The sequence below is a fragment of the Paroedura picta genome, chromosome 1, assembly GCF_049243985.1.
Source record: "Paroedura picta isolate Pp20150507F chromosome 1, Ppicta_v3.0, whole genome shotgun sequence".
Lineage (NCBI taxonomy): Eukaryota > Metazoa > Chordata > Lepidosauria > Squamata > Gekkonidae > Paroedura > Paroedura picta.
In genome coordinates, this window is record NC_135369.1 from 80,815,134 (window position 1) to 80,840,469 (window position 25,336).

Sequence of the window (25,336 nt, forward strand, 5' to 3'; positions counted from 1 at the left end):
CATTATCTCCATTAAGTTAGCAGGGATATGCCACTATCTGCACTTTTAGATTTTTCATCACTTTTTGCATAATATTCATTTGCTGATACTCATTGCCTAAATCTCCACTCATCCATTATTATTATTATTATTATTATTATTATTATTATTATTAGATTTATTTCCTGCCTCTCCCGACAGGCTCGAGGCGGGTCACAACAACTAATCCCATTAAAATTCCCATTAAAACATCAATCTACTAACATGGCGGCTAAAAATCCCATCCCTCCCCCAATTATTAAGAGGTGAAGAGGAAAGGATAGGGGAGTAGCGTACACTCCAACTCCTAGGGGGGGAGCGATGTCCCTGATTTGCTGACCCCAACCTCAACCATAGACCTGGTGGAAGAGCTCCGTTTTACAGGCCCTGCAGAAAGCTGACAAATCCCGCAGGGCCCGCAGATCACCCGGGAGCTCATTCCACCAGGTAGGGGCCAGGACTGAAAAAGCCCTGGCCCTGGTCGAGGCTAGGCGCGCTTCCTTCGGGCCAGGGACGACCAACAGGTTCTCACCTGCAGAGCGTAAGGCCCTGCGGGGGGCATAGAGCGGTAGGCGGTCCCTCAGGTATGTTCTGAAGATAACAGTATGATATTCCAGTTAGCTACCTGGTATTGATGTATTAGAGGTTGTTGTTGTTGTTGTTGTTGTTAGGTGTGAAGTCGTGTCCGACCCATCGCGACCCCATGGACAATGATCTTCCAGGCCTTCCTGTCCTCTACCATTCCCCGGAGTCCATTTAAGTTTGCACCTACTGCTTCAGTGACTCCATCCATCCACCTCATTCTCTGTCGTCCCCTTCTTCTTTTGCCCTCAATCGCTCCCAGCATTAGGCTGTTCTCCATGGAGTCCTTCCTTCTCATGAGGTGGCCAAAGTATTTGAATTAGAGATTACTGTACTTCTATTTGAACACCAATATGATAAATGGTGCCTGTCCTGGATTACCCAGCTCCCCAGACCTTCAGGGATGGTGTTCATCACACTTCTTACTTGGGGTGGGGTGGAGGAGGCAAGCTTTGTCAATGAAGATCCAGCTGGCTAGGAGGAGCCTCTGACAAGAAGTGGAGGTGACTCCAAGGATGAGTGGGACATGTAGGAAGACACACTTCATCAGGAGCCTGGCATGGCACTGACCTCACCTTTCTCAGCTGCTTGCATGGAAGCAAGCACTGGCAAGCCATACAAGAGTGAGGCTGATGTGAGGCGGGCAAGCAATACCCACACATTACGGTATGTTTGCTTGATTGAAGTACTACTAAACTTATTTCAAGAAAAGTTCTTGGGGAAATGTAGAGATTAGGGTGAAACCAAAACCTTGAACTTGAATCAAACCCGTCTTGCCAAAACACTTGTGACCTGTGCCTCCATCGATAGTGAGGCATCCAGGATTACCCCCAAATTCCTTGCTGTGGGCAAGATGTTAAGTTGAGCCCCTGCCAAGCTGGGAAGGTGCACTTTAATTGTGTGGCATCTTATCAATGATTGTTTTTATTTTTCCTATGTTTATCTGTATTTTATTCAGACCAACTTTTTACAACTCCTTTAGTGTGACAAATAAGCATCCTGTAAAACAGTGGTCCCCAATCCCCAGTCCGGTGACCAGTTGGTACTGTGGATCAGTTGGTACTGGGCCGTGGCACCTCCTTGACCTCCTCCTCGGGGGCTGCCCTGCCACTCTGCTGCCGGCTCACCTTTGGTGCTCTCCAATGGCCGCCATGGCTGGGGCTCCCTTTCGGCGTGGCACTGCGCAGATGCTGCTGGCAGCATCCCCCAGCAGGCGGCGGGAAGTCAGGGTCACCAGTGGGAAAGCAAGTGGAGCAGGGGCTCAGGCGGCGGGAACATCCCTCAGCAAAAGACTACCCCTCCCCCGGGCCTCAGTAAAGTTATCAGGTTTGACCAGTCCCCGGTGATAAAAAGGTTGGGGACCACTGCAAAGGACCTGCCATTCCTAACTTACACATACTGGTTCTATGAAAAGGATCTCTTTGTAATAAAAGAGCATCCTTGAGTCTGCTAAGGTAACCTGTCTGGAGAAAGGGGAATCTGCTCTCCTTTCAAGGTTTATTTGCTTTACTTGAGGCTCAACTACAAAGTAGTTGCTCTCATTGAAGAAAGTCAGTAATCTTTGTGGAGTGAAGTTGTGAACTAGTTATCCACACAAACAATTTACTCTATTAAATACTTTATTTTCTGTTAAATAAATCTCCACCTGTGTGTTGTTGTTGTTGTTGTTGTTGTTATTATTATTATTACTTAATTTATTTCCTGCAACTCCCATAGACCGGTTCATAGCGGGTTACAAACATCCAGTAAAAATCCCATTAGAAACCCCATTAAAATGGAAAACATACAAGAACAGGCAACGGCAAAATACCACCCTCCATCCATCCCTACCTCCGAAAGGGGAGGAAGGAGGTTGCAGCTAATACCGCGGGGGGGGGGGGCATTGATCTTGGCTGTCTAGTCTAATCTAGGAATAAGTGGTTTCTATTTACCTCAAAAGTACAGCCTTGGTCTAGCAGGTATTCAAATAAAATAACTTTAGGGAGCAAAATAGCTTAAAGGTATCCCCTGTGCAGGCACTGAGTCATGTCTGACCCTTGGGGTGATGCCCTCTAGCGTTTTCATGGCAGACTCAATACCAGTGCCTACCAGTTTGCCAGTGCCTTCCCCAGTCATTACCGTTTACCCCCCAGAAAGCTGGGTACTCATTTTACCGACCTCGGAAGGATGGAAGGCTGAGTCAACTTGAGCCGGCTGCTGGGATTGAACTCCCAGCCTCATGGGCAGAGCTTCAGACTTCATGTCTGCTGCCTTACCACTCTGCGCCACAAGAGGCTCTTGCAAAATAGCTTACAAGCTACTAATCCTGTAATTAAAGTCTGTGTTCTTCCTCTTTATTTGATTGTGGGTGGGTGGAGTTTAAAGACTATAAAGAAAAGTCCAGAGTGGAGATTGGATATTATTCAGTCCAGAAGGCATTTGCTTCCGAGCATCCCCCATGCCTGTTTCTCACACAATATCCACCATACATGGTGATATTATCAACAGATTTATCTTTAATTTCTCTTGGAGGATCTTCTGGCTTTGGAGCGAGAGTGGTTTTATGTATACATAAGGAGCTTCTTCCCCTTCAAAGTAACAGACAGCAGAGAAATTTGCAGTAGTGCTTGCTATGAGCAGGAAGACCCTGACAGCTGCAAGACTATGGAATCTCACTAGGTCTATTCAGTGGGGCTTACTCTCAGCATTGTCTGTAGCACTGCATTGTAACAATCTCTGAAACCCCTAGCTGTTGTTTTTACTATATAAACAATGGTTTAAATTTATCTTTAATACATTTCTTCTTCTTTCCTAGGTGCAGAAGTAATGTATATAAACATGACTGCTTATAACAAAGGCCATCTCCAGTCATCCTTCTGGATTGTGGATAAACAACATGTATACATTGGAAGTGCTAGTTTAGACTGGCAGTCACTGGGACAGGTATCTTAAATGACAAAGTCAAAAGTGCTTTAAAAACATAACAGAAAATTTTATAATGGAAGTGATAGTAATGCTATTTCTTTATATATATATGGAAAGCTTATATTACAATAATGGTTTTTAAATTGTGTTTTGGAGCCCTTGGGGTTTCTGGGGAATTTACTAGGGGTTCCTCAGAAAAGTAAATACTGGCAGACAAGCTTCCAAAATGACAATTGACCTACACTTATTTTTCTTCCCTTTCAAGACCTAGCCATGTTGGGTATCCAGGCTTGTTGGGTACCCAATGTTGGGTATCCAGGCTTGTAGTGTATATGTGTGTGTATATACCTCTGAGCTCTCAAGAACTAGTTTCTATTCCCTCCCACAAGGACTGTAAGGGAGGAGCCTCACTTAGTTCCTGTTCTGTTGATAGATTGCAGTCATCAAGGTAGTTTTAGTATTTTCCATCTATGTGTTTTCCCTCCCAGCTGGCTGCAATAGCTAAATCTGTTCAGATGGCTCCATTGAGAAGTGAAAAGTCCCAAAGATGGACCATGGACCAGAATGCTGGAAGAGAAAAGAGATGGGCCAACTTGGTGTAGTGGTTAGGAGCACAGACTGCTGCACTTTCTAACATTTGCCACTTTTAATAAGGCCACTAGTCATGTTGTTAAGCACCAATGAAATCACTGAAGTGTATTCCAGTGAATGTATTTATTTCAGTTATTCTCTGCTTCAGTTTATTCCTTGCATCAGCTTTGTGAGGTAGGTTAGACTGAGAGTCTGTGCCTGGCCCAAGGACACCCAACAAACTTTCATGGAAGGATGGGGAGTTAAATCTGGATCTCCCAGATCCTAGACCAACACTGTAACTACTACACAAGATTGGTATTTTTTTTGTTTTGGGTTTATTTATTATGCAGCATGTGTGGAATAAGCCATAGTTTTAGGTTTTTACTGTTGTGAGCTGCTTGGTGTAGTGGTTAGGAGTGTGGACTTCTAATCTGGCAAGGCGGGTTTGATTCTGCGCTCTCTCACATGCAGCCAGCTGGGTGACCTTGGGCTTGCCACGACACTGATAAAGCTGTTCTGACCAAGCAGTGATATCAGCGCTCTCTCAGCCTCAGCCACCTCACAAGGTGTCTGTTGTGGGGAGAGGAAAGGGAAGGCAACTGTAAGCTGCTTTGAGACTCCTTCAGGTAGAGAAAAGCAGTATTTAAGAACCAACTCTTCTTCTTCTTCTAAACAAGAGCTATTACATGCTCAAGCATTTAATCAAGGCAATGTTATCCCAAAAACTCAGAGAGAAATATGGGGAATTGGATATGCAAAAACTAGCAAGAATCTGTTGCAGCATTTACAAAGTGATTAAGCCTTTCTGGAATCCAGGGCAGACAACAAATACTTAAGGATTCAAGTTTTTATTAATGAATAAGACACAGATAAACGAATCACATAAACATACACTGCAGAAAGAAATCGAGGGAGGGAGTCAGGACAACATGCATGAGCTGGCATCCAAGTTGGGTGTCGCCAGAAAGCAGCACAAAGGGAGCTCAAATGAAGGGGGTTTTATACTCTTCCCCTAGCCAGGTATGTGGTGAAAAGTCACATAGGCAGAAGGTGGGCTTTGGGCCAAAAGAGTACAGGTGCCCTTTCTGATGTGATGACCAAAAGGTTGATTGATCTGGGATGGCAAGGATCAAAGGTGATCAAAAAAGATGTTCTGGGAAACTTGGGACCTAATATGATATTCTAATATTTAGGTGAATAAATAGACCAATAAAGCCCTTGGCAGGCTGACATCATATGGGGGGGGGATAGGAAGAGAGAGGTAAGAAAGCAACTTCTGATGATTTGCAGAGTTCCATGTTAGCACTACAATGATTAATGGTGGGGGGGAGCAGGAAAGAGGATCCTCTTTGAAGATTGCAGGCAATGCCTCATGGATGCAGGGATGCTGAGTTCATGAGAGAAAAGACAGCTAGTTATGCCACATTGTATTGATGCTCTCTTTAACGAAGTTGGCCTGAATTTGCTTCAGTCTAGGCCAAAACAAACGCCCAGAGTCCAGAGTCTTGAAGAAACATAAGAGTGCTAGTCCTGTCCTGTGATGAGGTCCAATGTCATAGGTAATTATCCAGGGATCATAGTCCCATTGTATACTGCATTGGTCAGACCCCACCTGGTGTACTGTGTGGAATTTCAGAGGCCTCACTTCAAAAATGACATGGACAAAATTCAGAGGGTTCAGAGGAGAGCCACGAGAATGATCTGGGGCTTGCTGATGTTCAGCCAGGAGAAGAACAGATTGAGAGGGGACAAGATTGCTGTCTCTAAGAATCTGAAAGGTTGTCACTTGGATTAGGGCAGGGAAAGGTCCTTGTCTGCAGCAGAGAATAGGGCAGAGTCTGCACTTACTTTCTTTATTCCATTGTCAATCCTGTTGAATTCAGATCGCTTTGAACTCGGATCTTCCTCTCCCCCCCCTTTGAAACAGGAAAGTCTTCTGCACGTGGTTAGGGTAGTTCAGAAGGTGGGGGGAGCCAAGCCTCTTTCTTTCTTTTCTTGAAGGGGGGGGAGAGAATCCAAGCAGGGACCATCTTTCTTTTCTTGGAGGGGGTGGAGGAGAGGATTGAAAAAGGCAGAGAAGGGAGAAAAAATCCAGGACCGACAGAAGTATTAGGGGCTTCTCCTTTAAGGCAAGCATGTCACATGACCAGGTGTAGCCTATCAGAGGTTCTCTACCACAGAGCTTTCTTTCCCAATCCGGATATTGAGGATTAAAAGCAGTCTGAGATATCGCACAATAAAGGATCAATACTCCGGATCAATACTTCTTGCTGCAGAAGGAAAATTAAAATTGCCCAAAACCCAAACAGAAATCGCATTCTGTGTAGAGGGCAGGGACTGGATCGATCTGGGGTTGGAATAAAAGCTCTGTGCAGTTTACACCTAGGTTCCAAAGTAACGTGTTTAAAGTTATGGTGACCATTATTCCCACATATTGCGGGACATTCGTGCTTAAAAAAAAATGTCCCGTATCTCGGGACATTTTTAAAAAGTCCTGCCTGAATCCTCCTCCTCCTCCCTGTACACCCTCTGGAGGTGGCAGCCGGCTAGTCGACCTTCCACCTCCCCTCCTCAGGCTCCTGCTCTCCCTGGCCAGGTGTGACGCCCCGGAGGAGCCACGGCCCCGTCGGGCAGGGCAGGGTGGAGGCGAGGTGAGGTGGCCAGCCCTACCTACAGGTGGTGGCTGGGCCCGAAGGAGTGGGAAGTGGTGGTGACAGTGATGGCGGAGGAGGATCTGGCAGCTGGCCAGCATGGATAGGATGGCCGGCCAGGCGGCTGCCTCTGCCCTGCTCCCCGCTTTGCTCTGCCCACCTGGCCAGCCAGAGAGGAGATGGCTGCCATCCTGGCTGCCATGCCAGGGAGACCACGGGGGGCACGTCTCTCGGCCAGTAGGCTGCGTCCGCTCCACTCCCTGCTCCACTCCTCCCATCCGGCCAGGTGCCATGCCCCAGAGGAGCCGCAGCCCCGTCAGGCAGGGCAGAGGCGAGGTGGCCAGCCCTACATGTGGGCAGCAGCTGGGCCTGAGGGAGATAGAGGCGGTGGTGGCAGAGGAGGAGGAGCCACACAGCACAGACCACCACGGCTTCTATCCGCAAGTTTTGTTCCTGGGGTCAGCAGACTCTCAGCAACAGCATGAAGGGCAACATGGGGGACTCTGCAGAGGGAGGGGAGGTCCTGTGAAAATGATCCTGCTTGCCTGTAAGTCTTTGAAATGTGTGGCTGGAGACAAACTATTTCGTATAAGGAAGTGCCTTCCCAGAAAGGGTTAATGCAGGGTACAGCATTTGGATAGCTCCTTCCCTCCAGTGCTTGAAATGTGTTATGTAGTATTATATTTATTGACTGCTGATATAAATTTATATTTTTTTCCCATCAGTGCCTGGGAGAGAGAAGCAATGTGAGGTTTTCCATTGTAAGGCTGAGGCTATGATCAAAGTAATGATAACTCTGGAAGCTGTCATTAAAAATATAATTTTTCTTTGACCAAAGATTTGTAATGTTTTATGTAATTCTGGGTGGGTTACATTCATTGTAGTATGTGACCAATTCTGAACAAATATTTAATTTTTATACAGCCCCTTTCCATATGGTCTTTGGGTGGTCCACAATCATACCATTTTTGGTTTTTCTTAGTTTGAAAAGCTGAGAAAGGTTGATTAGTCAGATAGGGTCTTACCCCAAATAAAGAGGATGGGGATAGGGATGGAGTTAAAAAAAAAACTTTATTGTAATTATATTGTAACTGGGCTGCAGGGGGAGAGGTGAATAGGTGGAAATTCTGCCTTCTCTTAAGACAGCTTACCCTTAACACCTAGAAACTGTGTGGTTGAATACAGGCCAACAGACCTGCATGTAAACAGCCATGTGCAGGCTTGAGTGGTGATTCCAGAACTCCAGGCTTTTCCTGGAGGTTGGCAATCCACCGTCAATGGGGTCCCTCTTTACCAATCTTAAAATCTGGTCACCTTATTTAAAGTACATGTAAGAATGATATTGGCTATGTATAGGTGTGGAAGTTGGACACTGAAGAAAGCCAATAGGAAGAAAGTAGATTCCTTTGAAAGCAGTGTTGTTGGAGTGTTCTCAAGATACTGTGACAAATAAGTGGGTTGTAGATCAAATCAAGCCTGAACTCTCCCTAGGAGCTAAAATGACTAAAGTGAGGCTTTGGTCATATTATGAGAAGACCTCTGGAAAAGACAGTAATGCAAGGAAAAGTTGAAGGCAGCAGGAATAGAGGAAGACCCGACATGGGATGGGATGACCCGACATGGGATGACCATGCCCCTTAGTTTGCAAGACCTGGACAAGGCTGTTAATGATATTTTAGAGAATTTTAATTCATAGGGTTGCCAAGAGTTGGAAGCTACTTGACAGCACTTAATATACACACACTATAACATTAAAACAATATACACAACACGTTTTCCTATTTCCCTGTTTTTTGTCAATAGTTAGCCTCTAGCCCTTTTCATGGCAGAGATATTGGGGGGGGATAAAAGCTGAAAATTCAAAGAAGCTATTGCACATATGTTTATATTATATTGATATAGAACAATACTCAGTTGCTGATTGGGGGGGCAGTGGACTGAGTAACAGAGGAATGGTTGCCTCTGGGAGACTGGGGCAGGGAAGATGGTGGGAAACTTTGCACATAGAAGCCCCATTGCTGCTGCAACAGTAACAAGGAAACCACTAATGTGGGAAACATTTTTGTCTTAATAAAGAAACTTGAACAGAAGTCTATACTGTTGCCCAGTGGCTTTATGAACTAGAGAAATGAGCTAACCACATACTCCTGGGCCTTTTGAATCGGTTTAATGTGTGTAATATATTCTGAACTGGCATATTAAGTAAGAATTATGCTATAGATAACAGTAAAATATTTCAGGATGAACTCTCAGATGTACAGAGTTCTACCCAATAAAAGCTTTCCAACATAAAATTGGGATATTTTGGCAACCGACCTCAAGTCTTTGGGATCTAGGGCTAGTCTGCACTCACTTTTTTTTCCACTGTAAATCTTGCCAAATTCTGGTCAATTTGAACCTGTATCTACAGCCTTCCTTTGTCCTGATTTTAAATATGTCGTCCTTCTGCATTTGCATTGTCCCAATTTTCAGTCCCCTTCCTGCTTGATTGGGGGAGGGTGGAAGGAGGATTGGGTGAAGCTCCAGTCAGCATTAAAGGAGCACAATAAAGCACAAAGAGAATGCTTTATTTCCTATCTTTTGACTTCTGGTGATACAGCCAGAACAACCCGGGGGAGGGGCAAGTGAAGCATGAGAATGCTTGTTTATCTTTCTTTTCCTGCAGTAGCAGAGTGGGGGAGGGAAGGAGGGGGGGAGGCAGCAGCCTCACAGAGAATGAGAAGGGGAAAGTAAATCCAAGAGGCAAATCTCTGCTCATAGAGGTGTGGGCTTTTGGAACACAGTCACTTTAAAACAGATCTCAAAATGAGGGCAAAAATAACCCTTGTGAGGGAATGGCAATGGGAACCAGGCAGTCTTTGAACTGACGCCCTGACCAATCAGTGACAGACTGCTTCGCTATGTCAGTGTTGGAGGCAGAGGGCAGGAAGTTAATCCAGCAAAATATGGAACATCCACACAAAACTGGAGTGGTTTCCTCAAATGTAGTGAGTTATATCTGCTCCTGGATATCACAGGGGAAAGGTAGTGTCACTGCGGATCAATCATAGACATTGCAGAGGGAAAATTTGAAGCGCTAAATATCAAAATGGACATTGAAAAACATGTAGATGACTTTCTTTAATTTGGTGTCACTGGGAATAAAAAGCCCAGTGCAGATTCACCCATGGAGTGAATATATACTGATGAATTATTTATTCATCTCTCTATAGTGTTAGTCCACAAGTATTTGGTAGCTCAGGACTTGGTAGCTCATGCAGGATCTGTTCATTTGCATATCTCTTGATGACAGCTGCATCTCATCATTACAGACTGTATATATGCAAATAACACTGTATCATTCTCACTTTTTGAGGCTAATGAGTTTCTTGAAGTTATGAGACCCATCTGGTTCTTTAAGATATATGTGACATTTAATGGAATAGAGCTCTTTAAAAAAATCAAACAAAACCTTGAAGTTTAGTTAATGTTATATTTGAACTGGATACATTTAGACCATTATAACATGCTTGCAAAATTGTTAGAAGTCCTTGTCATGATTAGCCCTACCTCCTCCTCCTCCTCCTCTTCCTCCTCCTCCTCCTCCTTCTCCTCCTTTGTAGTTGAACTGTTGTTAAGCTGAGCCACATTGTCATTGACAGTGTGTCTTGAGATGTTAAGCTGTATATTGTGGTTGGCATTTTTAGTATGATATCTCATCAATATAATTTTAACTTTATTTCTTGAACTACATTTAAACTTGTCCTAATTCTAGGGCTGTAACTCTGTTTCTTAGTGGAGGGCCCATAATGTCAGTATTTTTCAGTCTGGCAAAACTGGAAATTTTGATGCTTTTCTGATAATGGAAATGGGATTAAGAAAAGTTTGTCTGTTGAAAACATTAAAAGCAGAAGAGCTTAATTTTTTTTTAATTTGAAGAGCTGCCACACTCAGCCTCCAGGCTGTGGTGTTGGGGGGTTAGGTTGCCTGCACCTAGCATTTGTGATGCTAAGTTGTCCTCCACCTACTGGGGTTGGTATCACTAGGTCTTGGATACAACGGTTGGGGTACAGAGCTCTCACCGCCCATGGGGGCTGGAGGGGGCCCTTGTCATTGTACTCTAAAAATATCATTGTTTGTAACCATCTGTATGAAGATGAACCTTTGTGGAATACATATAGAGTGTTCTGCATGGCCTGCTATGCATCCTAATACTTATTATTGGGGAAGATATTTATTTAAGTTGGTGTGGAAAACACAACTCAACAGTGTATGTGGGACGTAACCAACACTTGTTATCCACAACAACAGGGACAATAGGTTACAGCTTCAGTAAATCAAATGAATGGACTAATATGCAGTCTAGCCACTACAAGGAACGTAATATATATTTAACAGGGGCAAAGCCCGTTGTATCCAAGAATACAACGGGCGCTAGAGCATGGCAGTGGGAAGAGGAAGTGGAGGAGTTGTCCAGTCTATAAGGGCATGGGGTTGAATGTGTGTTGTATGGGAGGTTGTGGTGATATGGTGGCAAATGAGGGTATGGGTGTGGGGGGATGGGTGTCAAGAACCTGTGGTGTGGAATGTTCATTGAGTGTGAGAGAGGACTGACCTTTGGGAATTGTGGCATAGTGGTTACAGATGAGCTTTCCAGGCCATGTCCTCAGATATGTGAAGGGAAAATCAGACTGGAGACTCTTCTTAGGGGAAGATTACATGGCAACCAATTCCTCCCAGTTCTGTGTGAATTAGGCCACAGACACCGAAATGCCCCTCTGCCCTAATATACATAGGGTAGTCACAGTACACAGGTGTCCACCCTGTTCCTTCTTCTCCTTTTTTTCACTATTGATAAAATGCCATGTGCCCACATGCTTCTTTCATGGTTGCTCCTTATAAGAAGAATGGATTTTTGTACCCTGTTATTTACTACCCAAAGGCTGTAAATATTTATTTAGATCTTCCTTTCTTTCCAGACCCACAGGACAGATGCTGGTCTGCCTGTATGTGCCCCAGAATACAAACAGTTGCTGGTAAGGGCTGGCCATAGCCCATAGCCCAGGAGGGACACACCTGCACCACTCCCTCCCAACTGCAGGCAAAAATGGCTCCTTTGAAGGCTGGACTCTGAAGCCTTGTACAATTTTGAAGTCCCACCTCCAAACCTCCAGGAATATTTCCAACCCAGGGGCAGGCAACCTCCAAGTGGGGCCTGTAGAGCTCCTGGAATTACAGCTCACCTGCAGAGTATAAAGATCAGCTCCCCAGGCAGAAAGGGCTACTTTGGACAGGGTTGTGGTAGAGAAGAAACATTTAAGGCCTCCCACACAGGATATTGTTGAATTGAAAGACTTGAGGCCTACTGCACAGGGTTGTTGTGCATATGAAACAGTAGACAAAAGAGCCTATTTCCTCAGCAGAATAACGCTGTGCAGTGGCCTCAAATCTGCAGAGAGTTGCAAAGAAGAAAGACACATGTCTTGGCTGTGTCTAACCCCTGGCAAGAGCAGTATTTTAAGTGAGAAGGGGCTTTTCTGTGGCCTCCCTGTCAGGCAACTGTTTGGCAGAAGGGGAAAGCCCCCCCCCCTCAAAAAGAAAGGCCCTCAGGCTCCCCTGCGTTGCTCTTGGAACGGCCTCCCTCCCCTCAGTCAGGGGCTGTCAGAGGCTCCTTCGCAGCAGGCCTGAAGGGGGGGAGGGGGAGCACTCTGCACCCTCCTGCCAGCTCTGTCAGGGTTCTGAGGCAATTTACAGTTGAACATGGCAGTTAGGGCACCCTTGGGGCAAAAAGGGCTGGCACAGCCTCTGTTCTCATTCCCCTTGGCAGCCCTATTGAACTCCTCTCCCTGAGGTGGTCAGGAGCAGACTGGCAGCCATGTCTCCTGATTGCCCTGGAACTCTGGTCTGTCCTGATGAGGGCCCAATTGTAAGGCGCTTTGCGCCTTCCGATTGGCCCCGGCCCTTGTCAGTCAAGGGCCAAGGGGCCAATCCAGGAGTTTTGATCATGGACTCAGCCCACCCCAACCCTCCTTACTGTTTTATTAAGAGGGACAGATTAGTATAAATGTGTGTGTAATGGAAATGGTAGCTGAATGAAAATGCTCAACTTACCCAATTTTTCCCCATCATCACCATGGGTACTGAAGAGAAAAATAGAGATGTACTCAAAAGTTCTTTTCGATGGACCTTGTGCTAAGAAAAAACAACAATATTTTCCTCCAGCAACTCAAAAGAAGAATGTGTCCTTGAAGCTGACGTTAGTGACAAAGCTTGCAACCATGACACGCAGCTGTGAAGTAAAGTAGTTCTTCTAAAAAACTAAATTTAAGAGTAGTAGTTCTAAAGACAACAAAGGCTAGAAAAATAAATAATATAAAATCATCTCTTTCACTCAAGGGCAGAACTCTTTCCCCCAGCATTCAGTTTCAAAGGACAGATATCTAATCAATGATTAGTACTATTTATCACAGTGTGTACATAAACAAGAAAGGTTAAACATAGACTCCCCATGTTCTAGCTTGTCAAACCAGGTCTACAGTTTTAACAATGTTGCCTGTGTTTGCACTGATCAGCATTACGGACCTCTGTTCTTTTCTTTAGCTGTCTTGCAGCTGTTTTTAAGATACGTGTCACTTAATGCCAATGACATCACAGACAAAACAGTTGCACTATACTTTACGTTTGGATGCCAACTGCACAAAATGTGTCGAGAATTTAATGTATTCATGTCCTGAAAACAATGTACCATTTCAGACCTGTGTGCCAGCCAATGAACACTTGATGATGGCCATTTCTGCTTCACAGATGAAAGAGCTTGGTGTCGTCGTCTACAACTGCAGCTGCTTGGTGGCAGATTTACAAAGAATATTTGCCTTGTACAGCTCATTAAAGAACAAGAGCAAAGTGCCATCTTCCTGGTCCAAAAGACTGTATGCAGTTTATGACACACAAAAGAAACTGACTCTTAACTTGAATGAAACCCAATCAAAAGCCTTTGTTTCGGTGAGTTCTTTTGCAGAATGTTTGATCTTTGCGATGTTGAATAGGTCTATTTATCAGGAACTGAAGCCATGAATATAAATATTGATTTAACTGAATAGACTGCTACTGATTCAGCTCAGTCTCTTATTTATTATTAGCTTTCCATGTTTATTATAAGCTTTCCACATCGTCACAGGCCAGGAGCATATGGATACAAGTGGAAGCCCACAAGGACCTGAAGGGGACATTTCATTTCCCATTCCCTGAATGCCTTCATAGCCCACCCCCTTTTCCTACTTCCTTCCCACCAGAAGAAGAAGAAGAAGAAGAGTTAGTTCTCAAATGCCACTTTTTCTCTACCAGAAGGAGCCTCAAAGCGACTTACAATCGCCTTCCCTTTCCTCTGCCCACAACAGACACACTGTGAGGTGGGTGAGGCTGAGAGAGTCCTGATTTCACCACTCAGTTAGAGCAGTATTCTCAGTGCTGTGGTGAGCCCAAGGTCACCCAGCCGGCTGCATGTGAGGGAGTGGGGAATCAAACCCGGCTCACCAGATGAGAAGTCTGCACTCCTAATAACCACTACACCAAACTGGCTCTCAACACAGCCAGTCTACCTTTATCTGCCCTTCTGTTTTCAGTTCCTCTTTAGCAGCCACTACCTAGAAAAACTATGACCCAGTTGTGTGATGTCAGCCACTGGGTCAGGCCTTCTTGCATGATAAGGAAATCACAATAACTTGTTGGGGCACGTCACTTTCCCCAGTATCCCCCTACCCCTTATTTTCCTATTCCCTCTTTCTGGTAACCCCTGTATGCCCTCATCTTTCTCTGCCTTGGAAGTGGCCCTGCCTCCTCCCCCTGTTTTTTGTTCACAAAAATAAGGGGCCATTCCGCACCGGGATCCATGTAGCAAATTGTTTGCTGAACGAAAAATCGCCATTTTAAATAGTGGCATTCGGCATAACGCATACCTGCCTTTGTAGTGGAATCCAGTTGTGTTTCTTTTTTTTATAATAATTTTTTTTATTTTCATAAAGATAGAAATATAATCATCATTTAAGAATATACGACCCCACATTGACTCCACAGTGATATAAACTTTTGCCCAAAACTCTAAGAGCCATGAGTCTAAGAGCCATCCACATTTCCACTACATTAAAAAAAAAGGCCTGTTTAGATATACAAAAGAAAAGTTATTATTAATCAACTTACTTGTGAGATCGTAGACCTCACATTAACTGCTTGATACAATCTAAGAGCTATCCTAGCAGATATTTCTAGGTTTGAGTTAGATGCTTAACATTAAACATTTCTTATAGCACAGTATGAGTTTTGGCCCTGTATCAATACCCTGATGAAGGGAGAGGAAAGTAGGGCTTTGCCTTAAAGATGTACAAAGAAAAAAAATTACAAAAGGATTTCATAATTTCTCCTTATCCTTAATACAGATACATCTACAAACCATTTATACTTGACCCATTCTAAGAGCCATCCTGACAGGTATAAGTTGAAAGCTTTGCATTTTCTACAGATCGATATGAGCTTTGGCCCTGTAACAATACACCAATAAAAAAAAATAATAATAAGGGGGGAAAGCCCCATTTTATATTTCCAACGCTAACGATTATATTACCTATATGCCTACTAAGAAAAAGAAACAAGAGAGAAAAAAGGCACTGCTTCCCCTTTTTCATAAAAATAGCAATGTAGGATACAGTATATGTTGTTAATACAGAGAATAATAAGATTTCCAGGTTTAGATTAAATGCTTAACATTAAACATAGAACAATATAAGCTTTCAGTCTTCTATAGCTTCTCCTTATCCTTGGTTCTGATACATCTACAAAACAATTTATGCTTGACCCATTCTAAGAACCATCCTGACAGATATATTTTCAGATTTAAGTTGAAAGCTTAACATTAAACATTTTCTACAAGTCAGTGTAGGCTTTAGTCCTAGGACAATACCCTAATAGAAGAAAGAAAAAATAAGGGGGGGGGGAACCCCATTTTACATTTTCAGCACTAATGATTATATTACCTATATGCCTACAAAAGAAAAGAGACAAAAAAAAAACAAGAGAGAAAGAGACACTGCTTCCCCTTTTTCATAAAAATGGAAATATAGAATACAGTATAACATTAAACATAAAACAATATGAGCTTTCGGTCTTCTTAAGGGGGTCTCATCTCGAGGCTTGCTACATCTTGTCGTTCCCGTAAAATTATATTCTGTCCCATTGGCCTTTGGCGTAGAAAGTGCAGTTGTACTCTTTCCCGCAGAATATGCATCGATAAATCTTGAGGCCGTTGCACCTCCTGGACTCCAGTATCAATACAATTTCCCCCCCAGAGAGATCCTTTAAATCGGTTACTTTCACTGCAGATCCATATTTCTTTTGATTGATTTTTGTACACTGTTGCTTTGAGATGGCTGTATGTCTTTTTAAAAAGGGTGTCCTTATCTGGGCTGCAGAACTCCGGCATCCCATTTTCCGTCTCCAGAATTTCAGATTTCTCTTCTACTGTTGGTTTTCCACCTTGTTTAGAGCTGTCATCAGCCACTGTTATTGATCCATTATTCCTGTTAAAGACGTCTTCCTTGGCATCTTGGATCTCCTTGAAGATATGAATTTCAGATTTCTCTTCTGCTGTTGGTTTTCCACCTTGTTTAAAGCTGTCATCAGTCACTGTTATTGATCCATCATTCCTATTGAAGACTTCTTCCTTGCCATCTTGGATCTCCTTGGAGATATTTTTGATCAATCCATCTAAAAATACTTTGTAATCTTGGGTTTGTATCTCTATTAGATGAGCCAATCTTTTTAACATAGACATGATTTTGACTTAAAAAAAAACCGGCCCCAAACAATTTTACAAGTGGCCAGTAGAGGTCCTCTGTTTTATCCTCTAATGTTCCGGCACAGGCATGTGACGTATTGAAGGCAGAGATTCTCGTGCTGGCACAGAGTTCTCGTGAGATTTTCCCATTCACAGCTTATCTTATCTTCGAAAACCAAAACAATTACAATAAGAGCTTTTGCCAATTAATTCGAGTTGATTTGAGTCCTTCTTCTGCTTAGTTAGGAGAATTAGCCTGCCTCTTAACGAGGTGGCTTTGGGCAGAGCAGAGTAAGAGGAGGGGGGAAACAAAGGGCTTTGATGCAGGAAGAGAGACGGAGAAAAAAAAAAGCGAGAGATACTTGCAGTAAATGATGTTTTGGAACTCAGCCGATGTCCTCCCCTCAGTTCAAAGCGTTCATTTGTGGTAAATCATCATGTAGGGTTGAAGCAGATACTTTAAGATTAAAGAAAGAAAAGAAAGTCCGAGGTAGAAAATGGCAGTCGTCCTCTGGACCTGGAACGCTGACAGCCTATAATCCAGGGAGATATACTCCCTAAAGGATTGGAGACGGCCCCAAGAACTTCCTGGGTAGAAAGGTGAGGTGGGGTTTGCGTACCCCTCCTCTTTTCTGCCAATTGCTTGCACAATTGACCCCTGTCAGGCTTCAGAGATAGCAGAGCAGATGCCCTGCCACCCTCTCAGGACGACATCTTTAGCCACACCCCCCAGTTGTGTTTCTATTGTTTCCCACAGGGTTCCGGTCTCTGCAAAAATCGCTAGCCAGGAAGCGCTATTGCTAAGCTGTGTCCCGCCCCTGGCCATCAAGCAGACAATGGGCGGCCGTTATCATGCTCTCAAACAGCCCCTTTCCCTTTAAGGAAGGTTAAAAAAAAAAACACCCGTTGCAACGAATCTGCGTTGATTCGTTGCAATGGAGAGACCCATCCAGCTAGCAGGTGGTGTTTGAGCTGCCGTTTCATCGTTGCCACGCTCCCCCCGAGTGAACCCCCCCCTTCACAGGCGCGATTTTCGGCCAAAAACAGTGTGAAAATAAAGTGAAAATAAAGTGAAAATAAACCAGCAAACGGGCTTGTGCTTGGTGACTTTAAACAGAGGGGCTGCAGCCAGGGAAGCCTTGCTGGGTAAACGAAGGCTCGCTGGTGCGTTGATCTCCGCTCGCTTGGAGAAAAAAAAATGGCGATCGCTTCGCCGGAAGATCAGAGGAGAGAGCCAGGGAGGGGGACTTTGCAGAAACCGCAACAATGGTAACACACAGAACTTTCCCGCTAGTGTTGCAGATTGGTTGCAGGAGTGTAGCGCTTTCCGGAGGGTGAATCCACTTTTTGGGATTTCCCTGAAAGCGCTACAACGAAGCGCTTTTTGCAGATCGGTTTCAGGAGTGTTGCAGATTATCAACAACGTTGTGCATAATGGCAAAACTGTAGCGATTTCAATTAGTAACCATTGTGCTATTTTGGACGAATGCGGAACGGCCCAAGGTCTAGATGTTTTTTGAATCTCCCTCATTGAGTACATTGGGAATGCTATACTGGCTTCTAATATCTGATTAAATGGAACTGAACTGAAGAGAAGGCAATATTTTTGCCAAGTTTTATCAAGAAAAAATAGAATATGAAATGAAATTTACAAACCAGTCATACATTCACGTGGGTAGCTGTGTTGGTCTGAAGCAGCAGAACAAAGAGCTCGGAGGGATTTTACTGGCAGATGATTTCTCAACAAAGTTTGAGTCCATTGGCACCTTTATGACAATGAAGTTTTGAAAAGGTAAATTGGTGGCAATCTCAAACAACTCCTCACCCACAACAATGCAACATATAATTTGAACATGGACACTAGTACTAGAGCTTGCAACAAACCCAGATACCAACTTTGCTGCCACATACATTCCAATAGCATAATCACTGGAACTAACAACATCACCCACACCATCAAAGGCTTATTCATTTGCTCATTGTCTAACATTGTATATGCCATTAAATGCCAACAATGCCCCTCTGTTCTCTACATAGGGCAAAAAGGTCAAACTCTCCACCAAAGAATTAATGGACATAAGTCTGACATCAAAAAGCACAGGACTGAAAAACACTTCACCCTTCCAGAACATTCAATAAGGGACCTCAAAATAACTATTTTATTGCAAAGGAACTTCAAGAACAGGCTAGAAGGGGAGATTACAGAAATGAAGGTTATTACAAAACTCAAAACAATGGCATACCCTGGACTCAACAAGGACATAGATTTTTTAAAATCTCACTATGCATGCTAATCTCATTCAATTATTATATCCACATTCCTTACAATCCCCTCTCCTTTTAATTTTACTTTATTTTGGACAATGTGACTGTAGTGTGGTGCCAGTAATATGTAATGTAATTTCAAATTTAACTCTCTGGTCTCAGGACATGATAACTTGCCAGCACAGCTTGTCACCTGCAGGGATGCTTCCACACTTGGGTGGAGATGGATGGGGCAAGCAACTAGTCTCTTTTAATTATTTCATTTCACAATGGGAAAGTGTCTGCCATTAATTACTAACATGGACAGTTTGATTTCTCCAAAGATTTTTGTGAACTAAAACTGAACTCAAAAGGACTGATTTAGCAAAGAATTATCATTTATAGATGTAAAGTCTTATAATCATAAATAAAATTCAATAGGCAATCCAGCCTTACATCAACTTCTTTTCTAAAACATACTTTTAAAAGAACAAACTTTATTTTCACATTCTTGATGAAAAGCTTAGTTTTTGACAACATGCCAATGTTAGAAATATATCAAATATTCCCCTATTCAAAAGTTACCATTGATCCCCATCTAGCAGTCTTTGTGTATAACTATGGCAGATGCACACAAAGATATTCCAGACTGAAAGCTGTAATCCTGGTCTACATCTGTCAGAGATCACAAGACCAGCCATATGTGTGTATGGTTCTGACTCAGGACAGCTGGCATTCTGTATATAATACTGAATATAGCTATTCCCCTTTTCATTAAAACATTTGAGCCCTGCTGTCCTCCCAACACACAGAATTGGGGCTCAAAGTGTCTAACAAAAGGGTAGGAACAGAGCGCTATTCAAACAGCACAATTAAAAGAATAAAAAAATATTCAGCAATTAAGATAAAATACAAGAGTCTCTTGTGCCGCAGAGTGGTAAGCGGCTGAAAGGCTGTCTGAAAGCTATGCCCATGAGGTTGGGAGTTCGATCCCAGCAGCTAGCTCAAGGCTGACTCAGCCTTCCATCCTTCCAAGGTCGGTAAATGAATACCCAGCTTGCTGGGGGGGTAAAACGGTAATGACTGGGGAAAGCACTGGCAAACCACCCCGTATTGAGTCTGCCATGAAAACGCTAGAGGGTGTCACCCCAAGAGTCAGACATGACTCAGTGCTTGCACAGGGGATACCTTTACCTTTACAACAAGAAGAGGCTAGACCACAAATAAGGCTATATTTGCTGCCCTTAACCACTGACAAATGTGTTTCTGAAAAATTCAGGTTTGCATAACATGCATACTTTTCATCTGAGTTAAGCTATGAGCATATGATTCTCACTGGATTAATCTTGAGAAACTAGTAAGACATCAGTTGACACCCAAACACTTAGTATCTTTGGTCTGATATTCAAATCTCATTGCTTTCAGTGAGACTTAGTCCCCACTAATTTCAGCTGGATCAGAGTGTCAGGATCAGCCCCTCTGATCTCTGCCATGATTTGTGATTGACCAGAGAATCTCCATGTTGGTTTGATGTGTGTTGTTTGCAGAACCTTTTGTAACCTTTTTTACAACCCTGAACTATTTCACACTGTTCTGTGTACCCTTTCGTGCTGTGACACTTTCTTGCAAGTGTTGCTCTGTACTTTGTTATCTGAAAGGGAGGGCGCCAGTCCCCCAAGGCCCCCAAGGCCGGCAGAGCCAGAGACAGTCGGGCAGGAAGCCCAGGATGGCACCTGTGAGAGGGGGCAATTCTACCCTGGGAAAGAGGGGGCATTTGGGCGGGAAGGATACATTAATAACTGCTTGCTTGCCATGTATCGATTAGATTCGACTACAGACGTCGGAGTGTTCAGATCTATTTCCAATAAAGCTTTCTATTAATCCAGAAGCCTAGTTGTGAGTCTGTCTGCCTTTGATTAGATTCGATTAACTGTGCCTTTGACACAGACCCACTGATTTTAATGAGATTTACATCCCTGTAACCATGTTTAAAATTTGAGTCTATGCAAACTACACTGGCTCAAAATAAATAACTAATATAGTAATAAAAACCTGTATTCTATTAATTTTTGAAGATTGGTTGCAGCTAGAAGCACTAGAGAAGGATTCTTTTCCTGGTTCAGAATCACATTATGTTTATATTATCACATCATAAAATCTGTTCATAGTAGGAAATTTAGTATCTTAAGTACCCTTTTCTTGTTTTGGGTCATACCCATACAATCTTGGTGCATTCTTTTCATCAAGTTGCTAAGTTACAGAAAATTCTTAAGTCTGAATGGCTGATAACTACAAAAGAAGATGCACTTTTTATGTTAAGTCTTGGACGCTGCTGAATGCCTGCTTTCAAGGATATTGGAATGACTTTAGTGGTGTTATTTGTTATATTTGAATTCTTTATTATTGTACTTCACCTACATGCTGCATGGCAGATTGAGTCTAATTTCTGCACGCATGTGGTACGGGAAAGGGAATAGATCTTAGAAAGATAATTTAAAAACTCCATAGTGAGTGCTTGGTTTCCTACATTCCTAGCCAATCTGCACTGCCTGTGGGACTTGAAGGTTTCACAAAGAACAGCGGCTCTTTGCAGCAATAACTGTAATTATCTTGTCGAACATGCCGATGTGGTTATGACATTCAGTCCACAAGGACTAATTTGAGAAGGATGGATCTTAACAATGATATAATCTGAACAGCTTTTTATTTAGCAATGCTAAGGAGACAAAGAGGGGTGTGCTTTAAAGAGTATACACTTTATAGAAGTCTAATCTCACTGGCAGTCTTCAAGCAAAGGTTGGATACACACTTTTCTTGGATGCTTTAGGATGCTTTGGGCTGATCCTGCGTTGAGCAGGGGGTTGGACTAGATGGCCTGTATGGCCCCTTCCAACTCTATGATTCTATGATTCTATGATTCTAATTTCTCAGAAAATTCTTAGATCACTACAGTTTTACACTACAGAAATGGATGCAGTATTGGTTAGTTTTACTCTTACTTGTAAAGTTTGGCATGAACCCAGCATGAACCCAATGTAGAATAAGTTTCTCAACCTAATTTGCTTTCATTGGTTTCAAAGTTGAATAGCTTTGTTCCTTCATTCTACACTAAAAGAAGATGAAAAATAGAAAAGCAAAAAGTAACTTTTTAAACACAGGGTTTTGTCTTTACATACAGATTTCTCCAAAGCTTCTGTGCCCTAAAGATAGAGTCTTGGATATTGATGCTATCTACAGTGTTATTGATGATGCCCGGGAATTTGTGTATGTAGCTACTATGGAGTACCTGCCTATTGTCAAAGACCACAACAAAACAAGGTTGGTGTATGTCAGAAATCTACCTTTTTGTGGTCATTTGCTAAGATGAATAAATTCTTAAAGAGGCATGCTTTCATTTCTGCAGAGAGGGGCACGTTTCAGTGGCTTTATGTGAGATTCAAGGTTGCCCTGAAACTGAAATTGGTAAGATTGCTTTCGAGTATGTAAAGTATACTATATGGCTTTAAATGATACATTTGTGTAGGCATTTTAAAACAGAAGAGGCATCTGAGCATGGTTGCCATTCAGTCATGGAAAATAAGCCTATATGCCCTATTTTTTTCTGCCTGAAAGCTAGATTAACAAACAATGTTTTTTTCTGCTAGCACACAAATTCCTCTTTGTTTTTAACAACTACATAGGCTTCCTTTTCTTTTTCTTTGGCCACAGATAGAGTTGCCAGGTCCCCCACTGTGATAGGAGGCCACCTGCCAGCAACTTTGTTGCCCACCGCTGCTTGGAGCAGCAGTGGGGAAAATGTTTTTAAAAACACCAGCTTCTTATGTGGCATGACTTGACCTCAGGGTGACACTTGGTTGTGTGTTAGATCAACATCACATTACATCATTTCCCCCTAGGAAATGATGTCACAGCACATGTGACACAGCAACCCCCATATCCCTTCCCCCAAAGCTCTTGCTGGTTGCCAAACATGCCCCAGCAGCTCGATCCAAATGCAAAGTGATGAGATTGATGGACCATCTAGAAAGGGCCTTCCCTGGTGTGGCTGTGAGATTGTGCAGTTCTGTCCTCTAGGACAGGGGTAGTCAACCTGTGGTCCTCTAGATGTTCATGGACTACAATTCCCACGAGCCCCTCCCAGCAAATGCTGGTAGGGGCTCATTGGAATTGTAGTCCATGAACATCTGGAGGACCACAGGTTGACTACCCCTGCTCTAGGAGACTGGTTTGGCCCCCTCAATCACATTATTTTGCAGAGTGCTTTTAGAGGGACTAAAATTTCCTTTAAATCTGAACTGTTCTCATGGCAAGGTTTAAACTGGAAGTGAGATCATAATGTTGGGGAAGCCCTCTAGGATTAGCCAGAAACTCTACAGTTTAACAATAGAGTTTTGTTGATTTTTAGAATGCCCCCCTCCAATTTCAGCATGGCATCACTTTCAGTTTTTACTGGAAATGACATGGTGTGCCAGTGTGATGCTGGCATGTCTATCTCTGCCCCCCAAATTCTCCTGGGAATCTCAGGTGGCAGTCTGATATCCCTAACTGTTGTGTTAAGGTTTTTTTGTTTTGGCTTTCTAATCATTTAAAATATATTATTTTTAATTATTACTTTGATGGTAAGCTGCTGTGATGTTTTCACTATTTAGGAAAGATATATTTCCCAATATGTTTCTGTGTGCATCTCACTCCTGTCACTGGATGCAATTGTCTCTGAGAAGAAGGAACTTTTGTGACTCTCCACTTTAACTTGTTAATAAAAGTTTTATTAAACTGTTCATCATAAAGGTTTAGAAACCTGTTCATAGATCTTTTTCAGGCTGATATTTCGTATATATTCACACTTTATGCTTATGTCACTTAAAATCAAATATGAGCATTCAGCTTCAACTGTGTTGTGTCAGACCTGGGTTCTCCCTAAACGGAGGCCGCAGGATCATTGTCCATGGGGTCACGATGGGTCGGACACGACTTCGCACATAACAACAACAACAGGACAATATATAGATTCAGATTCAGATTCAGAGTACCTTTATTGGCAAAAAATTGCAAAGCATAAAATGAAAATTCCAAACAGTTTCAGATGTAAAATCTATCGTAAAAGATTTTAATTTAAAATTGCCAGTAAAAACTTTGCTACTTTTATAATAGTTGCTGTGTCCCTCACATTTAGTATCATTTTAATCCAGTGTTTCTCGTTAACACAGCTGAATTTAAATTTCTTCAGATAATTAGCTAACGGGCGACAAAATATATACTTGATTTCCTGCCTTTTAATGATCACCAGCTGGCGAAGAGTTTTGAAGACTTTTGACTTGAAAACCCCAAGAGTTCCCACTTTCTCAATAAACCCTGTGTCAGACGTTGAAAGAACTCACAACTAGCTTCTTAATAATAAGAAAGCTTTATTGAGAAGCACTACAAACATCAAGACTGGCGAAGTCAAATCTGACTTGAGGGCAGATTTGCTTCTTCTTATCAATACAATTCTCCCGCCCAAAACTTGAAAGTTCCCAAGGGAGGGGAGAAGGAGAGAAGAGACACATGCAATTAAAAACAGTGATACATTCTCATGGCCTTGACTGTTCTCCACGGTTGATAGCGAAGCCAGGCCCAGCCGAGAGGCCCCAACAAATGATAAGAGTTACAACAACATATATTTCACTTTCTACTAGTTAGCATGATTACAGGACCTGGAGCAACCAGGCGCCAAGCAATATAACTGTCATGGAAGAACTCAGGCTAATTTATGGCAGGGATTCTAACAATCCTGACACCCTGTTTTTACTGTACATTTTTAAAAGGCTTAATCCTTGTTTTCAAAAAAAAAAAAAGAATTCCTTGGGTTGAAGGGACTATATGACTACAGGTTTGATTCTGGCAGGTTTAAGCTTTTCTGCTAGTTAAAGCTTGGTGGTACTAAAGAGAACATGAAAATATCCCGTTATCATATGGACCATGAAAAATATGCTTTGGCAACCCTTCCAGTTACAGCTAGCACATTGTCCAAAAGTCAGAGAAAGGTGTTGAGTAGCCTCTCATTTCTGTATTTACTGGCATTTCTGTTTCTCCCATTGCAATGTCCAAAAGAAGTGAGCTTCTGGGCCACATCACACTGTAGAAGGATGAATTCTCCCCCAGTATCTTTCTTCAGAATTCTGCCTTGTGGCCCATTACATGATTCAGTGGACCCCTGGATCTTGCACTTGCTACAGGTGGATTGTTCTTCAGATGGTTTGTGATCTGCTTATGGCTTCATAGACACCTGTAGCCTCATGAGCTTTTCTTTGACTTAAGGAATCTTGGCATTTTTAAGTTTTTCGATCAATTTTTTCTCTCTCTCTCTCCCCATAGGTATTGGCCATATTTGGATGGGAAAATAAGAGAAGCGCTAATTTTACGCAAGATTAGAGTACGACTCCTCATAAGTTATTCAAAAGAAACTGATCCACTTACATTAAATTTTATTTCATCTCTTAAAGCAATTTGTCCTGAACTTTCTGGCTGTAATTTGAAAGTTGTAAGTATCCTTATTTTTTTCTTCACTAATTTTTGTCCA

The 25,336-nt window shown here is 42.8% G+C and overlaps 1 protein-coding gene across 9 annotated transcripts in view; it reads left to right on the forward strand.

Moving 5' to 3' along the window:
- The window catches only part of PLD5 (phospholipase D family member 5), a 143,456-nt gene that overhangs the window by 103,289 nt on the left and 14,831 nt on the right, over window positions 1-25,336 (forward strand). For all 9 annotated transcript variants that reach the window (XM_077344833.1, XM_077344881.1, XM_077344862.1 and 6 more), the window contains 4 exons: window positions 3,395-3,522; window positions 13,512-13,709; window positions 21,956-22,095; window positions 25,132-25,297. In XM_077344833.1, the coding sequence (XP_077200948.1) occupies window positions 3,395-3,522; window positions 13,512-13,709; window positions 21,956-22,095; window positions 25,132-25,297 (632 nt within the window). The remainder of the gene's footprint in view (window positions 1-3,394; window positions 3,523-13,511; window positions 13,710-21,955; window positions 22,096-25,131; window positions 25,298-25,336) is intronic.